Source organism: Eublepharis macularius, chromosome 2 (genome assembly GCF_028583425.1).
Source record: "Eublepharis macularius isolate TG4126 chromosome 2, MPM_Emac_v1.0, whole genome shotgun sequence".
In the NCBI taxonomy this organism is placed as follows: Eukaryota; Metazoa; Chordata; class Lepidosauria; order Squamata; family Eublepharidae; genus Eublepharis; species Eublepharis macularius.
The window spans coordinates 121,970,827-121,987,441 of NC_072791.1; the positions used below are offsets into that span (position 1 = coordinate 121,970,827).

A 16,615-nucleotide genomic window follows, 5' to 3' on the forward strand; every position below is an offset into this window, starting at 1 on the left:
CTAGATGCGATGGTGTCCTCATGGCCATTGTAAAGTAATTTAAAAATGCCACAAGGGCCCACTGTGTGGCTGGCTAAGATACTCTCCTCCTACCCCCGTACCACCAACATGGCGGTTTCTGTACTTGAAAAGGCCCTCTTCAGCAGCCCAGCTGAAAATCATGAGGTCCAACTTGTAAGTCAGCAGTAATGCCTGGATTTTTGTGTTCCTCATAATGAATTATAATCCCTTCTTTATAAAATTTGTTGTGTCAAAAGAAGTTTCAAACTGGCATTCTATCACAGCAAAGAGAGCAGGCTTTGTGCCTCTGTATGTCAGGAGTAGAAGTTGCTCTTTCATTCCTAGAGAAAACCATGTCTGGTGGTGTGATAAGCACAAGTCCTTCATGACTTTCAGAGGCAGCTCTCATCAAGTAATGGCCTGGGAGTAACACAAATAGTTAGTGTATGAATATGATACAAGTAATTTGGAGTAGTATTGGTATTCTAATGACCTGAGATCATAATTATTAGTGGACATGGAAAGACTAACAAATTAAACTTTCTTCTGGTGCATAAAGGTATGATAGGGATTAATATTTTACACAATTTTGATTTGTTGGTTTTTTTTAATATAAGAGATTGTGTTTTTTCCTTCAACATTCTTAATCTGCTCTGAATTCTAGGAATAAGTTCGGACAGCTATCTAAATAAATGTTCAGTACTGAGTGCTTTCACTCTGCCTTTTCCAGAGTGAAATGTGCCATATAAAAAATAAATGTGTTACGTTCTTTGTATTCATTTCCATAGCTCCTACATCACTAGAATCATCAAGCAGCATAGAACAAGAAAAATACCTGCAAGCCTTATTGAATGCAATTTCAGTTCATTGCAAAATGAATGGCAATAACACTCTCACTGTCAGGCCCATGATTGCTTTATCTCCAGGTAAACTTATGCATTTGTAAAGCTACAGTAAAATGTAACATCATTCTCATTGTGGTAATGTTAGTTTTCCTGTCAGATGTCTATATTCTGTCAATGTCAATGCCCAAATGGCTCACTATCCAGATTGCTTTTTTTAAAAAAATGATGCCAGCCTGCACATTTCAAAACTTAAATAGGCAGAAATGCTACTTAATGAAAGGTGAGCAAATGTGCAGTGCTTATATCTATTAGAGGCATGTGCTGAAGGAATTGATTGCTTAATACACTCTTACAAACATGGGGATATGTTCAGTATTTTAAACAACCCTGAGGTTAAAAATGTAATATACTCTTTTGAGTAGATTTGGATGATGCCATTAAGAAATGCATTAATATTCTGTTTCAGTTGTCTTGTGATGCAACCTGATAGGGTTCATACAAAGGTAACGCTGCTGTCTTAGACACAGGAGCATGCTACTTGCCAAGTATGTCCATTTGGCTTAATCAGTTGGTGAAATCAAGAGTATCTAAATTCTGGCTTTTCTCATAACGTAACACCGTCACCAAATTGTGCATGCCTTGCTTCTTTTGTTGTTAAATATTTTGATTGCATTAGCCGTACCTAACCTTCGATGTTGCTGCAAATGTATATGTGTTATTTCTAATACTGTGGAATGACTTTTTAAATATAGGAAACTGGCAGCAATCTGTCTAAAAGATAAAAAAACACTTTTGTTTTTAATATTACGTGAGCTTAGAACAAGCTAAAATCTCGGTATTGTTAGCCTGGATTATATAGTATTTTTAATCTCTCCATTCTTTTTGACTGACTTTAGGCACTGAAAAGAGGGCTTCAAGAATGTCCACTGTGTTTAAGCAGGTAGTGCCAGCACATTTGGATGTAAATCTATCCAATAGCTTTGCTCGAGGAGGTTAGTAAGACTAGTTCAAAGCCTACACACTGATGTAATATGAAAAAGATGGCTGAGGCTTTATTCTTGCGTTATGCTGCAATTTGTAACTATACAGCACATGGATACCAACCTGTCTAATACTTTTGGCTGAATGGTGTCCAATCACTTTCCTCAGATAACTACACAAGGAAATGTTAGCCTAATTTGTAAAGGGTAAGCCATAGTTAAGAGCAGCAGTCCTTATTTGGAATGGCACTGCAGACTCTAAGGGCTGAACTACATGTTACATTTTAATGAGTCAGGTTCCCCAGATCCAACTCACTTTCCCCACAACCACACAGCAACTGCAAATAACTGCTTTTTAAAGGCCCACAAGGGCCCGATTAGGCTTGAGACCATAGCATTGTGTGTGGGGGGGGGGGAGTCTCCTTCCCTCCCCCATGCTGTTTTCCAGAGCCCAAACCCAGGGGGAGTTATTTGCCCTGTTTTTGAGTTGAAGGTGGAAAGAGGCACATAACTCCTCCCAGGGATGTTTTAGCACAGGAAAGCAGCCCCTCCTCCCCTGACATCGTGAGCGAAATCAGGCCCTGAGGTCCTTTAAAAAGCAGTTCTCTGTAGCTGCTGTGTGGACATGTCTCAAAAATTTATTGCATAGTTTGGCTGCAATAGGGGGGCATACATGGTTCTTGTCATTGGATTACTTTAACCAACACCAAGGGCTGTGTAACTATTCACTGGAGTGGGACCATGCTCAACAGTTGCTGAGTACTTGTCAGTTACCTGTTGGAAATCTGACTGAATCCATACTCTTTAACACATCCAATACACAAAGCTTTTCAAAGCTGGCAGCAGCAGCCACCTAACAAGCTAGTTGACCATAGCCATATGAAGAAGCAGCCTGCTGTTGCACGTGGACATCTCTGGGCCAGAGTTCTCACTTTGTAAAATCAATGTAAATGCAAATGCTTCAGTCAGCTGTCCCAGCTAATTCTACTATGACCTACCACAAATATGAATCATGAGACCATTAACGGGAATATATTATATTGTATCAAAAAGATAATGTGCAAACAAGCCTTTAAAATTGAAATTAAAATGGCTTTCCCATAGAATTGTTAAACATCAGTAACATATGTAATGTAATTATCTTTGATTCAGCACAGTACTGTACTTAACTTTGAATTGCACCTCTTGGTAACACCTCCAAAACTAAAATTACTATCCAGATTGTGACTTGGATGAAGGCTGCATATTTTTTAATGTTAATGATAAACACAGTATTTAAGTAAAACTGAACCCTTCTGCATGTAATGATGATACATATGGCGGCTACAGGAATTTGTTCAGTCATGGCAGTGTAGGAAAGCCAAGATTGGGTTACTAAGTAATGAGTGAAAGAGCAATTTTAATATGAAGTTACTTCTCTTTACATGGCTTAAATTGGTGTACTAAATTTCTAGAAACTAAAGTATTTACAAATGAAGGGAAATTATGTTTTGAAGATATAATAAATCACTAGGTCACGATATTTGCAAATTAGTGATGTACTGTAGAAAAATGGGGAAGGTGTTCCAGTTGAATTGGGAGAATAGTTGCATATTTAATTGCTCATTTCACACCCGAGTTAATCAAAGATCTTGCATTTAAAACAGATAAGTCCCTGATTACAGTGTGGCTATTGGTGTGGGTCAGGTTGTAAGAGTACTGTATTAATTGAGACCATTTGAGAAGAGATGGTAGGATATTTTGGGAAGAAGTATAATTTCATGTATGAGTTTGCAGTAATTAGCCAGGCTAGGTATTGCATTGCTTCAAATTATTGTAGAATATAAAGGGGATATGACATAGCAGAGACTTGGGGTGTATACAGTTGCATATGCCATAGCATTTATTGTGGGAAGTGCCCCAATGTTAGGTTAATGGGCACCTACTTTCAAAAGATGATCAATAGCAGCATTTTCAACACACAGTCTGCTCCTTTCCTCTTCCCCTATGTTGAATCTACCTTGGAACCCTGTTAAAATATCACTGTTTCTGATTTCCTATATTCCAGGAGTTATCTGATGTTTCACAGTATTCATGTTGACTGTGGATAATTGAATATAAGTATACACACAATCTCTATACTATGATATTGATTGTATTTTCTATCAAGGAAACTTAGGTTATTGGAAGCTTAAAATCAAATTGTCATCAGGAAGGCTAAATTTTGAATGTTCACAGACTAAATCATTCAGATCACGCAGATCTATAAAATATCCATATAGTCTAATATGGCTGATATCAGTCAATAATATAATTGTCTTTATCAGTCACAGTTGGTTGTAAATACTAACGCCACTCAATGTCGACTAAAATGATAAAATAGTAAAGAGTCCAGTGGCACCTTTAAGACTAAACAACTTTCTTGTATCATAAGCTTTCAAGAACCACAGTTCTCTTCGTCAGATGCATCTGATGAAGAGAACTGTGGTTCTTGAAAGCTTATCCTATAACATAATTGTGTTAGCGGATTTCTGACGACTCACATATATCCTAGTGCGCCTGCATGGGCACACCAGGAGAAAAAGTGGGCTGTCGAAAATGGCCTCCAGGGGGCGCTGCTGGCAGCAGATGGCCCAGCGAGCCTGCCCGTCCCTCTGCTGGAGCAGGGGCACGCTGTTCTCGGAGGAGCCAGGGCGACAGGCCAGAATGCGCCTGCTGTCGCTCTCCGAGCCGGTGCGATGGGACCAGAGCGACGCGCCTGCCGCCCTCGAGCCCTGCTGGCTGAGAGTGGTGCGCTCCGGCAGGGCTCCGAGGGCGACAGCGAGTGTGACGGCAAGCCCCTTGCTCTGGCCCCGTCACCCTGGCTCCTCCAAGAGTGGTGCCTGCCACCCTTTTAGCCCAGCCTCCCCCCAGATCCCCTTGCACCCTACCTGCCAGCCCTCCTCAGACCCCCTTGCCCCTCTCCCTGCTAGCTCTCCCCGACCCCTCCTGCCTCTCAGCTCTCCCCAGATCCCCTTGCTTCCCTACCTGCCAGCCCTCCCCAGACCCCTCCTGCCTCTCAGTCCTCCCCAGACCCCCCTTGCCGCCTACCTGCCAGCCCGCCCTAGACTCCTTCTGCCTCTCAGTCCTCCCCAGACCCCACCTGCCTCTCATCCCTCCCCAGACCCCCTTGCCCCCTACCTGCCAGCCCGCCCTAGACTCCTCCTGCCTCTCAGCCCTCCCCAGACCCCTCCTGCCTCTCAGCCCTCCCCAGTCCCCTCCTGCCTCTCAGCCCTCCCCAGACCCCCTTTGCCCTCCCTACCTGCCAGCTCTCCCCAGACCCCTCCTGCCTCTCAGCCCTTTCCATATCCCCTTGCCCCCCTACCTGACAGCCCTCCCCAGACCCCTCCTGCCTCTCAGCTCTCCCCAGACCCCCTTGCCCCCTACCTGCCAGCTCTCCTCAGTCCCCTCCTGCCTCTCAGCCCTCCCCAAACCCCCTGCTCTCCCTACCTGCCAGCCCTCCTCAGTCCCCTCCTTCCTCTCAGCCCTCCCTAAACCCCCCTGTTCTCCCTACCTGCCAGCCCTCCCCAGACTGCTCCTGCCTCTCAGCCCTTCCCAGATCCCTCCTGCCAGTTAGCCCTTCCGAGACCCCCCTGCCTGCCAGCTAGCCCTTCCCAGACTCTCCTGCCTGCCAGCCAGCCCTTCCGAGACACACACACACACACACACCCGCAGCCCTCCCCAGCCCCAGCTTTCTAGAGCCCATTGTATTTATTTGCACAACGGGCTTTGTTTCTTGTGCTACAATAAAGTTGGTTAGTCTTAAAGGTGCTACTGGACTCTTTACTATTTTGAGACTACAGACTAACATGGCTAACTCCTCTGGAACAAAAGTGATAATTGCTAATTATGACTTTGTAGCATTTCCCACTCTTACATTTACTCTATCATGAATATCATAAATAGTACAGTAATAGACGGGGGTTTGGAGAGAACTCATAGAGTATTTGGAGATCTGCTTTTGGTTTACCCTAAACTTTGCTTTAAATTGTTCTACATAGAACCCCCATGTGAGTTCAGTTTCTTTATCAAACAATGCATTTACCATTTAAATGTTATTTATTTAATCTAAAACCCCATTTTAAAAAAATTAGATTTCCCAAAAAAGTGAATTTTACTATGCCAGATTCCATAGTTTATGGTGCCTATCAGTAATGTGACCAAACAGTTTCATTTTGCAGGCATGCCAGCATATTACTCAAAGCAGAAGCTTCTGCTTCAAATTCCCCTTTTTATTTGTCTGAAAGTATACTTTAAATCAGGTACATGCAGCAGTATTTGGCATTCAGCTATCCTCCAACTACGTAAATATTTATTAAGTGGCAATGTTAGTGCAATAGAATGCTTCCACAGGAATAATGATGTCCTGCTTCTCTCAATTTACTTGAAGACTCTTGAGAAAAATATGGACTCTAAGCCAATTTTTTAAAGCAGAACTTATTACTGTGATTTTCTATTAAAACTACATTTGCATTATACCAAATGGTGTGCATATTGGACTATATCAACCCACACACAATGCATGAGTGCTGCCAGGCAGGAGAGTCCAGAAAAAAATCACGCATGCTAATAATTTAACAGTGAATGACGTGCTTTGCATGGTGTTTCAGATGTGTAAGTAAAGCTACATGAGCTTCCAAACTAATTTTATGCTTCAGCTGACCAAAATCAATAATAGACATATATTGTGCTAAACCTTTTTTCAAATGACAAATTTGTTACGTTTTTAAAAGTGTTTTTAACAATGGCCAAATTTCCATTTGGTATAATAAAGTGGCATGTCATTTGCATGTCTGCAGTTACTGCAGTGGATGTTATCATGTTTGGTAAATAATGCAGCTTTCTTTATTTTTGAAATTCTTATGGCTTGATTTACATATTGATGCGATTCCTTAGAACTACCTATTAAATCACATATTATTAAAAGATTATCATTTTAATCCTATATGAATGGAAATTTACCTGTAATGTTTTTCTTCTCTCCTGTTCAATTTGCTGTGACTGTCTTATTGCAATGCGCATTCCATTGCTCCTCCCTTTCCTCCTGTCCTTACTGCTATCTGCCAGTGCTTGGGTACAGAGATAAATGTTTCACTCATTCAAATCCCAAATCAGGAAGAGTCTATCAAGGTACTGTATTCTTTGCACTAATAGTACATTCTACCATTTCCATAATTATGAGTATCAGTTTTCACTAAAGAAATTATTTTGGCTTACTTGGCACACTATTTTGTTTCCATGTAATAACTGCCACAGTATAATGTGGAATTATTCCAAATCAGAAGCATTCATTAATCATTGCAAATACAAAGACTATCATACTCTCTAGGTTTCATTATTCAATTGCCAAAAAATAACATAATAAGTTAGCATTCCTGCAGACATCACTGCTGGTGCAGGACTGGTAAAAGAGAAAGTAGCACAGAAAACACAGTATAGACTACTAAAGTTTTAATATAGTGCAAACACTACAGTGGGTGGTGAATGGATGGAGTGGTGAGTGTAGGTATCTATTTGGCCTTTAATCACTGTAGCCCATCACTGGTAAGTGTTGTAGTCTGCATGTGCTTGTAAATTTGCAGTATCTGTTGCTTTTTATGTGATGCAAGCTGTAATCAAGCCCTTTGTCAATAGCAAAAAGGCTAGGAAGGGGGTACTGCTTTGCTGGACTTCCTGCAGTTTATTATGAACACAATAAGTTATTTATATTATTTTTGTGAAGAAGTTTGGTGAGTTTTGAGTGGCAAATGAAAAAGTCTTGTATTGATACTATAGGAAACCAAACAAAATTTCATTATAAAGATATCCATAGGTGAGCTGTTACATATACCTTGCTTTATTTCAGAGGGAGACTACTTTAAATGGTGCCTTACCAACTTCCTAATAAACCATTTTTGTTCTGACCTGTGTGCTCATATCTAAAACAAGTGAACGGGATAAAGTTTTCAGGCAGACATGATGCTATTACAGCATTAATATTTGAGTAAAAATTCTTTGCTATCTTTTAAACATATCCATTATCTGAATATATTATCTCTATAGGGAATCAACTATCCATAGTTTTTATCATACAGCCAAGAAAGCCTGTGTGAATTATTATATTTGGTAATGAGCGTCTCATAGCCAATGGCCTTCATCTAGAGCTGTACTGGAACATCTCAGTGTGATTGGAGGTGGAGAGCAGAAGCCTTTTGTGACCTTGATCAACTCTCATGCAAACAGAGAGCTGGTGAAAGGAACCACCAGATTGTGATCCAGGTCTTACATCTGTAGGATAGCTGCAATCAAGGACAAACTCCACCCTGACCCTATGTCACATATAGTATTGTAGGTTGCCTGGATCCTTGTAAAATAGAAAAGAGTCCAGTAACACCTTTAAAACTAACCAACTTTACTGTAGCATAAGCTTTTGAGAATCACAGTTCTCTTTGTCAGATACATGGAGGGTAAGAAGAAACTGGTCAGATATATAGGTGGAGAGGGGAGGGGGAGTAGATGCAATCAGTAGCTTCTGATAATGGGACCAGTTTGCTTCTGATAATGAAATCAGTTACTTCTGATAATGAGGTAATCACTCATAGTCCCTATTCAATCCAAGCCCGACTGAGTCAAATTTACATATGAATTCCAATTCAGCAGCTTCCCGATGGATTCTGGTTTTGAAAGGTTTCTGTTGAACTACAGTGACCTTTAAGTCCTTGATGGAATGTCCTGATAGATTGAAGTGTTCTCCCACTGGTTTCTAGATGTTGCCATTTTTAATATCAGATTTGTGTCCATTTATTCTTTTGCGCAGAGGTTGGCTGGTTTGTCCAATGTACAGAGCAGATAGACATTGTTGGCACATGAGGGCATATATCACGTTGGAGGATGAGCAGATGTAAGAGCCAGAGATAGTGTCGTTATTGCCATTGGGTCCTGTAATTGTATTTCCTGGGTAGATATGAGGGCAGAGCTGGCATCTGGGTCTGTTGCAGGGTCTGGTACCTGTGTTGATGACTCTGCTAGCCAATTCATAGTTGTAGATGAGAAGTCGTTTAAGGTTGGGGGGCTGTCTATAGGCAAGGGGAGGTCTTCTACCCAGGGCTTGTGAGAGTGAGGCATCATTTTCCAGGATGGGTTGTAGGTCACTGATGATACGTTGGATGGGTTTGAGCTGGGAACTGTAGGTGACAACCAGTGGTGTTCCGTTGTTAGTTCCTTTAGGTTTGTTTCTGGGTACTAGTCTGGCCCTGTCTATTTGTTTCCTCACTTCATTACGTGGGTGCTGTAACCCCAAAAATGCTTGTTGTAAATCTCTTAAGTGGGAGTCCCGATCAAGAGCATTGGAGCAGATACGATTGTAACGTAAAGCTTGGCTGTAGACAATCAAATTCATATGTACATTTGACTTAGTCAAGCTTAGACTGAATAGGGACAATGAATGGTTATCTCATTATCAGAAGTAACTGATTTCATTATGAGAAGCAAACGGATCCCATTATCAGAAGCTACTGATTACATCTACTCCCCCCTCTCCTCTCGACTTATATATCTGACCAGTTTCTTCTTACCCTCCATGCATCTGAAGAAGAGAACTGTAATTCTCGAAAGCTTATGCTACAGTAAAGTTGGTTAGTCTTAAAGGTGTTACTGGACTCTTTTCTATTTTGCCACTACAGACAAACACGGCTAACTCCTCTGGATCTAGATCCTCGTAGTCACTTCTGATGCCAACAATGCAATTCTACCCAGTATGAAAAGTAACCAGATGATCCAATGACCCATGAGATGTGGAATATAGATGTACAGTTGCAACATGTAGGAGTGGTTTTGTGATGATAGCCACACCACAGTAATATATGTGCTAGCCTTGCATTAGGAAATTCCTTTCATAAAGTCTCTCTCCTCCATCCAATTGCAGATTAAAGCTATTCACTTTGAAATGCTATTTGCAATGGGGGACAGGTAGAGGGACACTATAACTATACCTACCTGTCTGCTATACTGATATGAAAGCAGGTGTACAAGTTGTGGTATTTTAAATTTTATATGAAACAAGCAGGAACTCACAAGGACTCATGGGGGGATCTCACCCCCTCTCCCCTCTATTTCCTCCTTCCGCGAAAGCTCCCATAGTCTTTCCCCTTTTCCTTCCTCCTTCTCTCCTTTTCATCCACCAGTCAATATACCTTTATCTGCCTGTAGTTTCCCCAACTTCCCTACCACTGGCAACCATTACCTGGGAAAACTATGGCCCATTGTACAGTGCTGGTCACCAGGCCAGGCCTAGTTGCACAATGGGGAACACATGAGGACTACCTCATTTTCTCCTGTATCACCTTCCTCGAACTATTTCCTCTTTTCCTCCTCCCATATCTTCATCTTTTTTGCTTCCATGTCTCCTTCCTCCCTACTTACCAACTTATTTTTATCTGCCTTCTATCTTCAGATATATTTATTTACTTCATTTATGCCCCACTTGTCTTCCCAGAATATAAGTTGCAATCAACTCACTGCAACCCCATCCACAGGACATTCCAGGCAAGAGAGGATCAGAGGAGGTTTGCCATTGCCTTCTTTCTTGGTGGTAGCAACCCTAGTCTTCCTTGGCAGTCTCCCATCCAAGTGGCTGACCCTGCTTAGCTTCCAACTTCTCCTCTCCTCCATTTTATCTTAGTGAAAAATCCTGGTATAGCACCCCTCCCCAAGCTCAGCCTGGCCCCACCCATAAAAGGATGGAGAGAGAGATGAAAAGGCAGCCTGCCTGCCCCTGCTCTGCTCTCCCAAAGGAAGGAGGGAGGAAGAAGCAGCCTGCCTAATTAATTGGCCAGATACTGCTTTCCTCGGCTCACATGAGGCTTGGGTGCACTGGTTGCCACTTCTCTTGCTTGAATGGCCTAGGTGCCACTTCCCTGGTTTCTCATGGGGATTGGGAAGGCTGGGAGCCACTTACCCTACCTCATGCAGGGCTCGTATGGGCTGAGCTGGGCACTGCTGCCTCCCTCACCTCATAGGAGCTGAGCTGGATGATGTTGCCTGACACGAGGCCTAAGACAGGCGTCATCGCCTGCCCTTTCCTTCTAGAGGTATATCCAGGCATTATTGCCACTCTACCTCTTATTGCACAGGCCAAGCCTGGTAGCACTGTCATCTCCCTGCCTTGCCTCACACAGGATGAGCTAGGTGCCATTGTTGCATGGGCCAAGATGGGTACTGTCTCACTCAGGCCAAGCCATTCATGATCTTGCACAGGGTTCAGGCAGGCCAGTGCCATTTTTCTGCAAGAGAGGCTCAGTTGGGCCAAATGCTGCCTCCCATGCCTTGACTAAGGTGGACTGGTGTGCCACCTACCCCGCCTTGCACAGGGCTCAGGTTGGCCAGACTCAGCACTTTTTTTCACCCTGGTCCAAGTTGAGGGAGGCCATCAGCCCACTGGGAGGCATCACAGTGCTCTTAATGGCCAGTAACCCCTGCCTGTGAGATAAATTAGGTGAGAATGAGTAACTGGCTCAAGGTCATCACCATGGTAGAATGGGGATTCAAGGTCCTACTCTGAAACTGTAACCACTATACAAAACTGGCTTTCATGGTGTGGCTGCTGTTCAACAGAAGCAAATAGGCAGGCGTAGGTGAGTCATGCTTAGAGATGGGCACGATCGGAATCACGATGTGAAAAAAACCCCGATAATGGCGTTTGCGCCATCAGGACTCAGCTAATCGGTTCCATCCACGGTGACCGATCCAGCGTTCAGGGGGGGGCCTTGATCGGGGGGGGCATCATGATCTAATCGGAGAGCCAGACACTCAGGTGCCAATAATCTATTCCCCTAGCAACGGAGCCAGGGGAATGCCTGAGCTGTGTTTGCCCTCCTGTCACCCTGGAAAACCAAATGGAAGCCCAGCTTTCCTTGATTAGCAGGCTTCCTTCCAACCAGGGAGCAGCAACCCAGGGGAGGGAGGGGGAAGGGGGTGTTCTGAAGCCATGGGCACAAAGGTTTTTTTGCTTTTTAAAAAAACGGGGCTTTGTTGGAGGAATGGATGTTTTTCTGTCTGTCACTCTCTGTTTTTAACCTGCTTTTAAAACACTGTATTTTGTGGGAAAACCTCATTCACGGTTCTGTGTGTGTTTAAAATATGCTTTTGAAGACTGGCTGCTTGCTTTTAAAATCGGGTGGGGAGGAACGGAAGATTCTGTCCCTGCTTTTTTTTAAAAGCTGGCTGAAACATGTTGACGGGGTGTCTCTCTCTCTATTTGGAGAGGCAGGGATAGATACCCCCCTCTGCTCTAAGTGTGTGTGTGTGTGTGTGAATCAGGGCCGGATCGATGGGGGGGCAGGGGAGTAGTCTGCCCCCAGCGCCGCCAAAGAGGGGGCACCAGGCGCAGATGCCAGGCCCAGGAGCGCGCCTGGGGAAAGTTGAATGGCGCGGGCAGCCTCCCAGCCACCCATGCTGCCTTTTGCCTTTCCTGCAGGACAAGGGGCGGCCGGCTTGCCGGAAAGGCAAAAGGCAGCGTGGGTGGCTGGGAGGCCGCCCACGCCATTTGCCTTTCCCCAGGACAAGGGGCATGTGAGCAAGCTGGCCGCCCCTTGTCCTGGGGAAAGGCAAAAGGCAGCGCAGGAGGCTGGGAGGCCACCTGTGCCGCTTGCCTTTCCCCAGGACAAGGGGCACGTGGGCAAGCCAGCCGCCCCTTGTCTTGCAGGGCAGGTGAATGGCGCGGGCAGCCTCCGAGCCACTCACGCTGCCACCAGCTCCGTAGCACACCAGGACAGCCGGCTTGCTGCATGGGCGGGGGGGGGGGGCGACCCAGGAGCGCGCACATGCAAGAGCCTGACTACAGTTGCCCTGGGCGCTGGCAACCGTAGATCTGGCCCTGGTGTGAATGTCCCCGCCCTGAGGGGAGGCGGCTCGTTGCCGGGTTAAAAACTCCCCCCCTTCTGCTCTAAGTGTGTATGTGTGTGAATGTCCCCTCCCTCCCTGGGGGGAGGCAGCTCATTGCTGCCTCCCCGTGCCCGCCGGGCCTGGCGGCCGCTGCCAACAACCACCATTCCTATATCGCTGGAAACAGCGGGGCACCTCCCACTTTGGCCTCCCCGATTCCCGATTCTGGATCGGAAACGGGACTTGATCAGTTAGAATCGGTGACCTGGGTTCGGCAGCAGCCCGGATCCACGAAAGGCTTGATCGGTATTTTTTTTGGGATCGTGCCCACCTCTAGTCATGCTAGTTGGATGATAGCAAGTCACTCAGTGGTTTCTACTGGCCATCTCTCAAAGGCCAAAACAGCACTGGAAAGGGCTCTGCATCCTCCCCTGCCTATTACTGGCAAACTGTTGGGGTAGCCAAGCAATGACCACTGAAGATATCTGTTTCTTAAAACTAGTGGGCTTTTATCATTTAGGCCCCCCCGATTTATTATCAGTATTATTAATTTTTGTTTTAGATTTCAGATTTTTCTGCAAACCTTTTTCAGATTTGCAGAAAGATCTGTCTTATCCATTAATGGCTCCAAACTCCAGATTTAAGTATCCTCAGATTTGGCCCAGTTGAGAATTAGATATGTTGTTGTTGATGATAATGATGATGATAACGACGACGACAGGGTGCTTAATGGAAAGGCAGTCAATAAATGAACTAAAATAAAAATAAATAAAATAGTGTTAAATATGAAGTGGTTTGCTTTAGACTTTTTCTCAGTTCCACAGCGTAGTCATACTTAGTTATGGATCACTTCAATGCAGAATCATTTTTCTCCCAGGTACATAAATTTTGATGCATATTCATAAATATTGCAAATGATGTGCAAATATTTTATTACTGAACAATATTTATATGAGCATGTTTTATGGGAAACTTACAAAATAATCTAATTTGATGAAAAGATGAACTATTTGATTTTGTGCTTAATCTTTATGAAGGTATGTGGGCAAGTCTTCGTTCTAGCAGTCGGTTTATCAGCACTCAGATGCCATTCCTTGATGTGGGTGCAAGACTAGCTGGGAAAGATGGTTCACCTTCGTATACCAACAGTAATGCATATTTTCAAAACCAACTTCTGAAACGCCAAGCTGCCCTCTATATATTTGGTGAAAAATCTCAACTAAGGGTATGTCTCCTTTCCCAAAACAAAACTGAGAAGTTGCTTGCTTACCTGTAATATGAAGAACTATGGCTACTACACAGCACAGTATTAGGCAAGGTAGAACTGCCTCAAGTTCAATGGGATTTAAGTACATTTGTGTCCTGGATTGCAGAATAAGATCCAATGAAGGAGATTATGCATTTATTGCTTGCTAGATTTGGAAATGTGGCATAAATCTGATGCGCTTCCAAATGTGAATGCTGCCTTTCTGCATCTTTTATCATCTCCAATGGGATATGCTTCTTCATCTGGATAGTAGTATGCTATAAACATATGTAGCTAGAGTCAAGTTAGTGCACTTTTTAAAGTTACATGAGCTACACAAATTTTCCTGTTATGCGTTGGTCTGGATTGGGCATTTATCCGCTAATGAAGCAGCAGGATTTGAGTACAGTGACACCTTAGAGATCAACAAGATTTCCAGAGTATAAACTTTCAAGAATCAAAGCTCCCTTCTTCGGATAAAGTATCAGATACAGTGCTGTATAAGGGTGTACACCCCCCAAAAAATTCTGGATAATTTGGATCCAGGTTTCAGGGATGCCAAACAAATGTGGTATCCCTGAAGTCCAGGTGAGATTCTCTGATCTGGGTTAGAGAAAACCAGGTTTATCCAGCCATTATTCCCTATGGAGAAAAATATCTGGGGGGCATTTTTAAAGCTAACTTCACCACATTTTCAGGGTACCTACTCCTGACTATCCCCTAAAGAACTCCTGAAGTTTTTGGAGGATTGGACCCAGGAGTCCAATTCCATGGTTCCCTGAACAAGCTGCCCCAGACATTCTCCATTGTTTTCTATGGTGGAAACATTTCCAAGACTTTTAAAGTCCACAGCTTCCCCTTCCCTTGCTTTGGATTCTCTGGTTCAACATTAACTCCCTTGCAAGCTAAACCATCAAAGCACTACAGAACCAAACAGCAGCAAGGGTACCAATGTCAAACCTGAGAATCCCATTTGCACTGCTGCCTGCCCTCTTGCTCCTGCTGCCTTCCCTCTCACTGATAAGAGCCAGGGTTCATCCTGAGGAACCATCAGGGGTCATTTCCTAGAAAAAGAACTGCGGGAACTCATTAGCATAACTTATTAGCATATCTCATTAGCATATGCTACACCCCCTGACATCACCAGAAGTGTGTCAGAAGGCAACATCCACCCCTCAGGCCCCTTTCCCCAAAAATCTCCAGGTATTTCCTTAAAGCAGAATGAACTCAAAGCAGCTTACCCTCCTCTGGAGAGCTAGCCCTGCTTGCACCCACCCATGCACGCACGTACTCACACACACTCTCTCTCTCTCACAAGTCACAAATGAAAATAAAGCAGCAGAATGAATTCAAAGCAGCTTACCCTCCTTTGGAGTCCAGCCCCACCTGGCTTGCACTCACTCACTCACTCACTCACTCATTTTCTCTCTCTCCCTCTCTCTCATGAGTCAGAAATGAAAATAAAGCAGCAGAGCAGAATGAATTCAAAGCAGCTTACGTTCCTTTGGAGCCCATCCCCACTCAGCTTGCACTCATTCACTCATTCTCTCTCTCTCCCCCCCTCTCTCTCATGAGTCACAAATGAAATTAAAACAGCAGATCAGAATGAATTCAAAGCAGCTTACCCTCCTTTGGAGAGCCCTCACTGCTTACAGGCCTCAAGGACGGCCCATTCCCCCCCTCCCGGTTCCAACTGGGAAACCAGGAGGTGGTAGTGGTGCTGCTGCAGCTGCCGCTGCCTGCTGCTAAAGACAAGGACAGCCAGGAGGAAAAGGAATCACGTGGGTGGGGCCAAAACCCACATGACCTCTTTTCAGATCTACCGGAATGCCGTTCCGGTGTGTTCCGCCTCCAAATGAGCCCTGGGAACCATCAAAGTTGGATTATGCCAGATCAGCATGTTACCCAAAAGGAAGATCTCCTTGCAAGTTGGGGGGAATTAGCAGCAAGGTGGAGGCAGTGAGATGGGGTAACAATGTATACAAGGATTGTCCCAGCTGGAGACCTCTTTTCAATAAACAGGCTGATATTTCAAACTAAAAGTGATTTTTTTATTGAGGATAACAAGAATCAACAGCACACAAGGCACATACAATACACATTCAAGGCTAACTAGGAAAGAGAGTAAAGGTTGGATGATATCTACCAATCAGACATCTGGGAGAGAGGAGGAGCGTTGAGCGGCCTGCACTTCAAGGCAAAAGGACTCAAATGGAGGTTCTAGGTCTGGATGCTGGATCCAAAGCATGCACACAGAGAGGTGGCCTAATTTATACCATGGATCCTACCCAGGGGCAAGATTACGTCTTCTGACCCAAAAACAATGACTTGAGTGGTTGTTCCCGGGCTGTCTCCAGCATGAGACAAAGAGCTGGAGAACTGTCTCCAAAGTGGGACAATAAGCTGGTAAACCATCTCTGGGGTGTGACAAAGAACTAAGAGGGTATGATTGGATTTTCCCTGGGTGGCACTAAAGTTATCAATTATGATTGAAGACCCGTGAAGTGGGCAAGTGAGGCTATCAGTTCTCAGAATCACTTAAGAATAGGAAAGTTTTATGTTTATTAGTGTTATAAAATGTTATGATTATTACTGTTATAAAAAACAAAAAATCTAAAAAGTAAAAAAAAAGAATAGGAAAGTGGTTAAGGTGAGATCAATAGGAG

The 16,615-nt window shown here is 44.1% G+C and overlaps 1 protein-coding gene across 1 annotated transcript in view; it reads left to right on the plus strand.

Annotated features, from left to right (window-relative positions):
• The window catches only part of SBF2 (SET binding factor 2), a 611,100-nt gene that overhangs the window by 537,871 nt on the left and 56,614 nt on the right, over positions 1-16,615 (plus strand). Inside the window, exons 28-29 of the mRNA XM_054970260.1 lie at positions 789-926; positions 13,741-13,928. Of these exons, the coding sequence (XP_054826235.1) occupies positions 789-926; positions 13,741-13,928 (326 nt within the window). The remainder of the gene's footprint in view (positions 1-788; positions 927-13,740; positions 13,929-16,615) is intronic.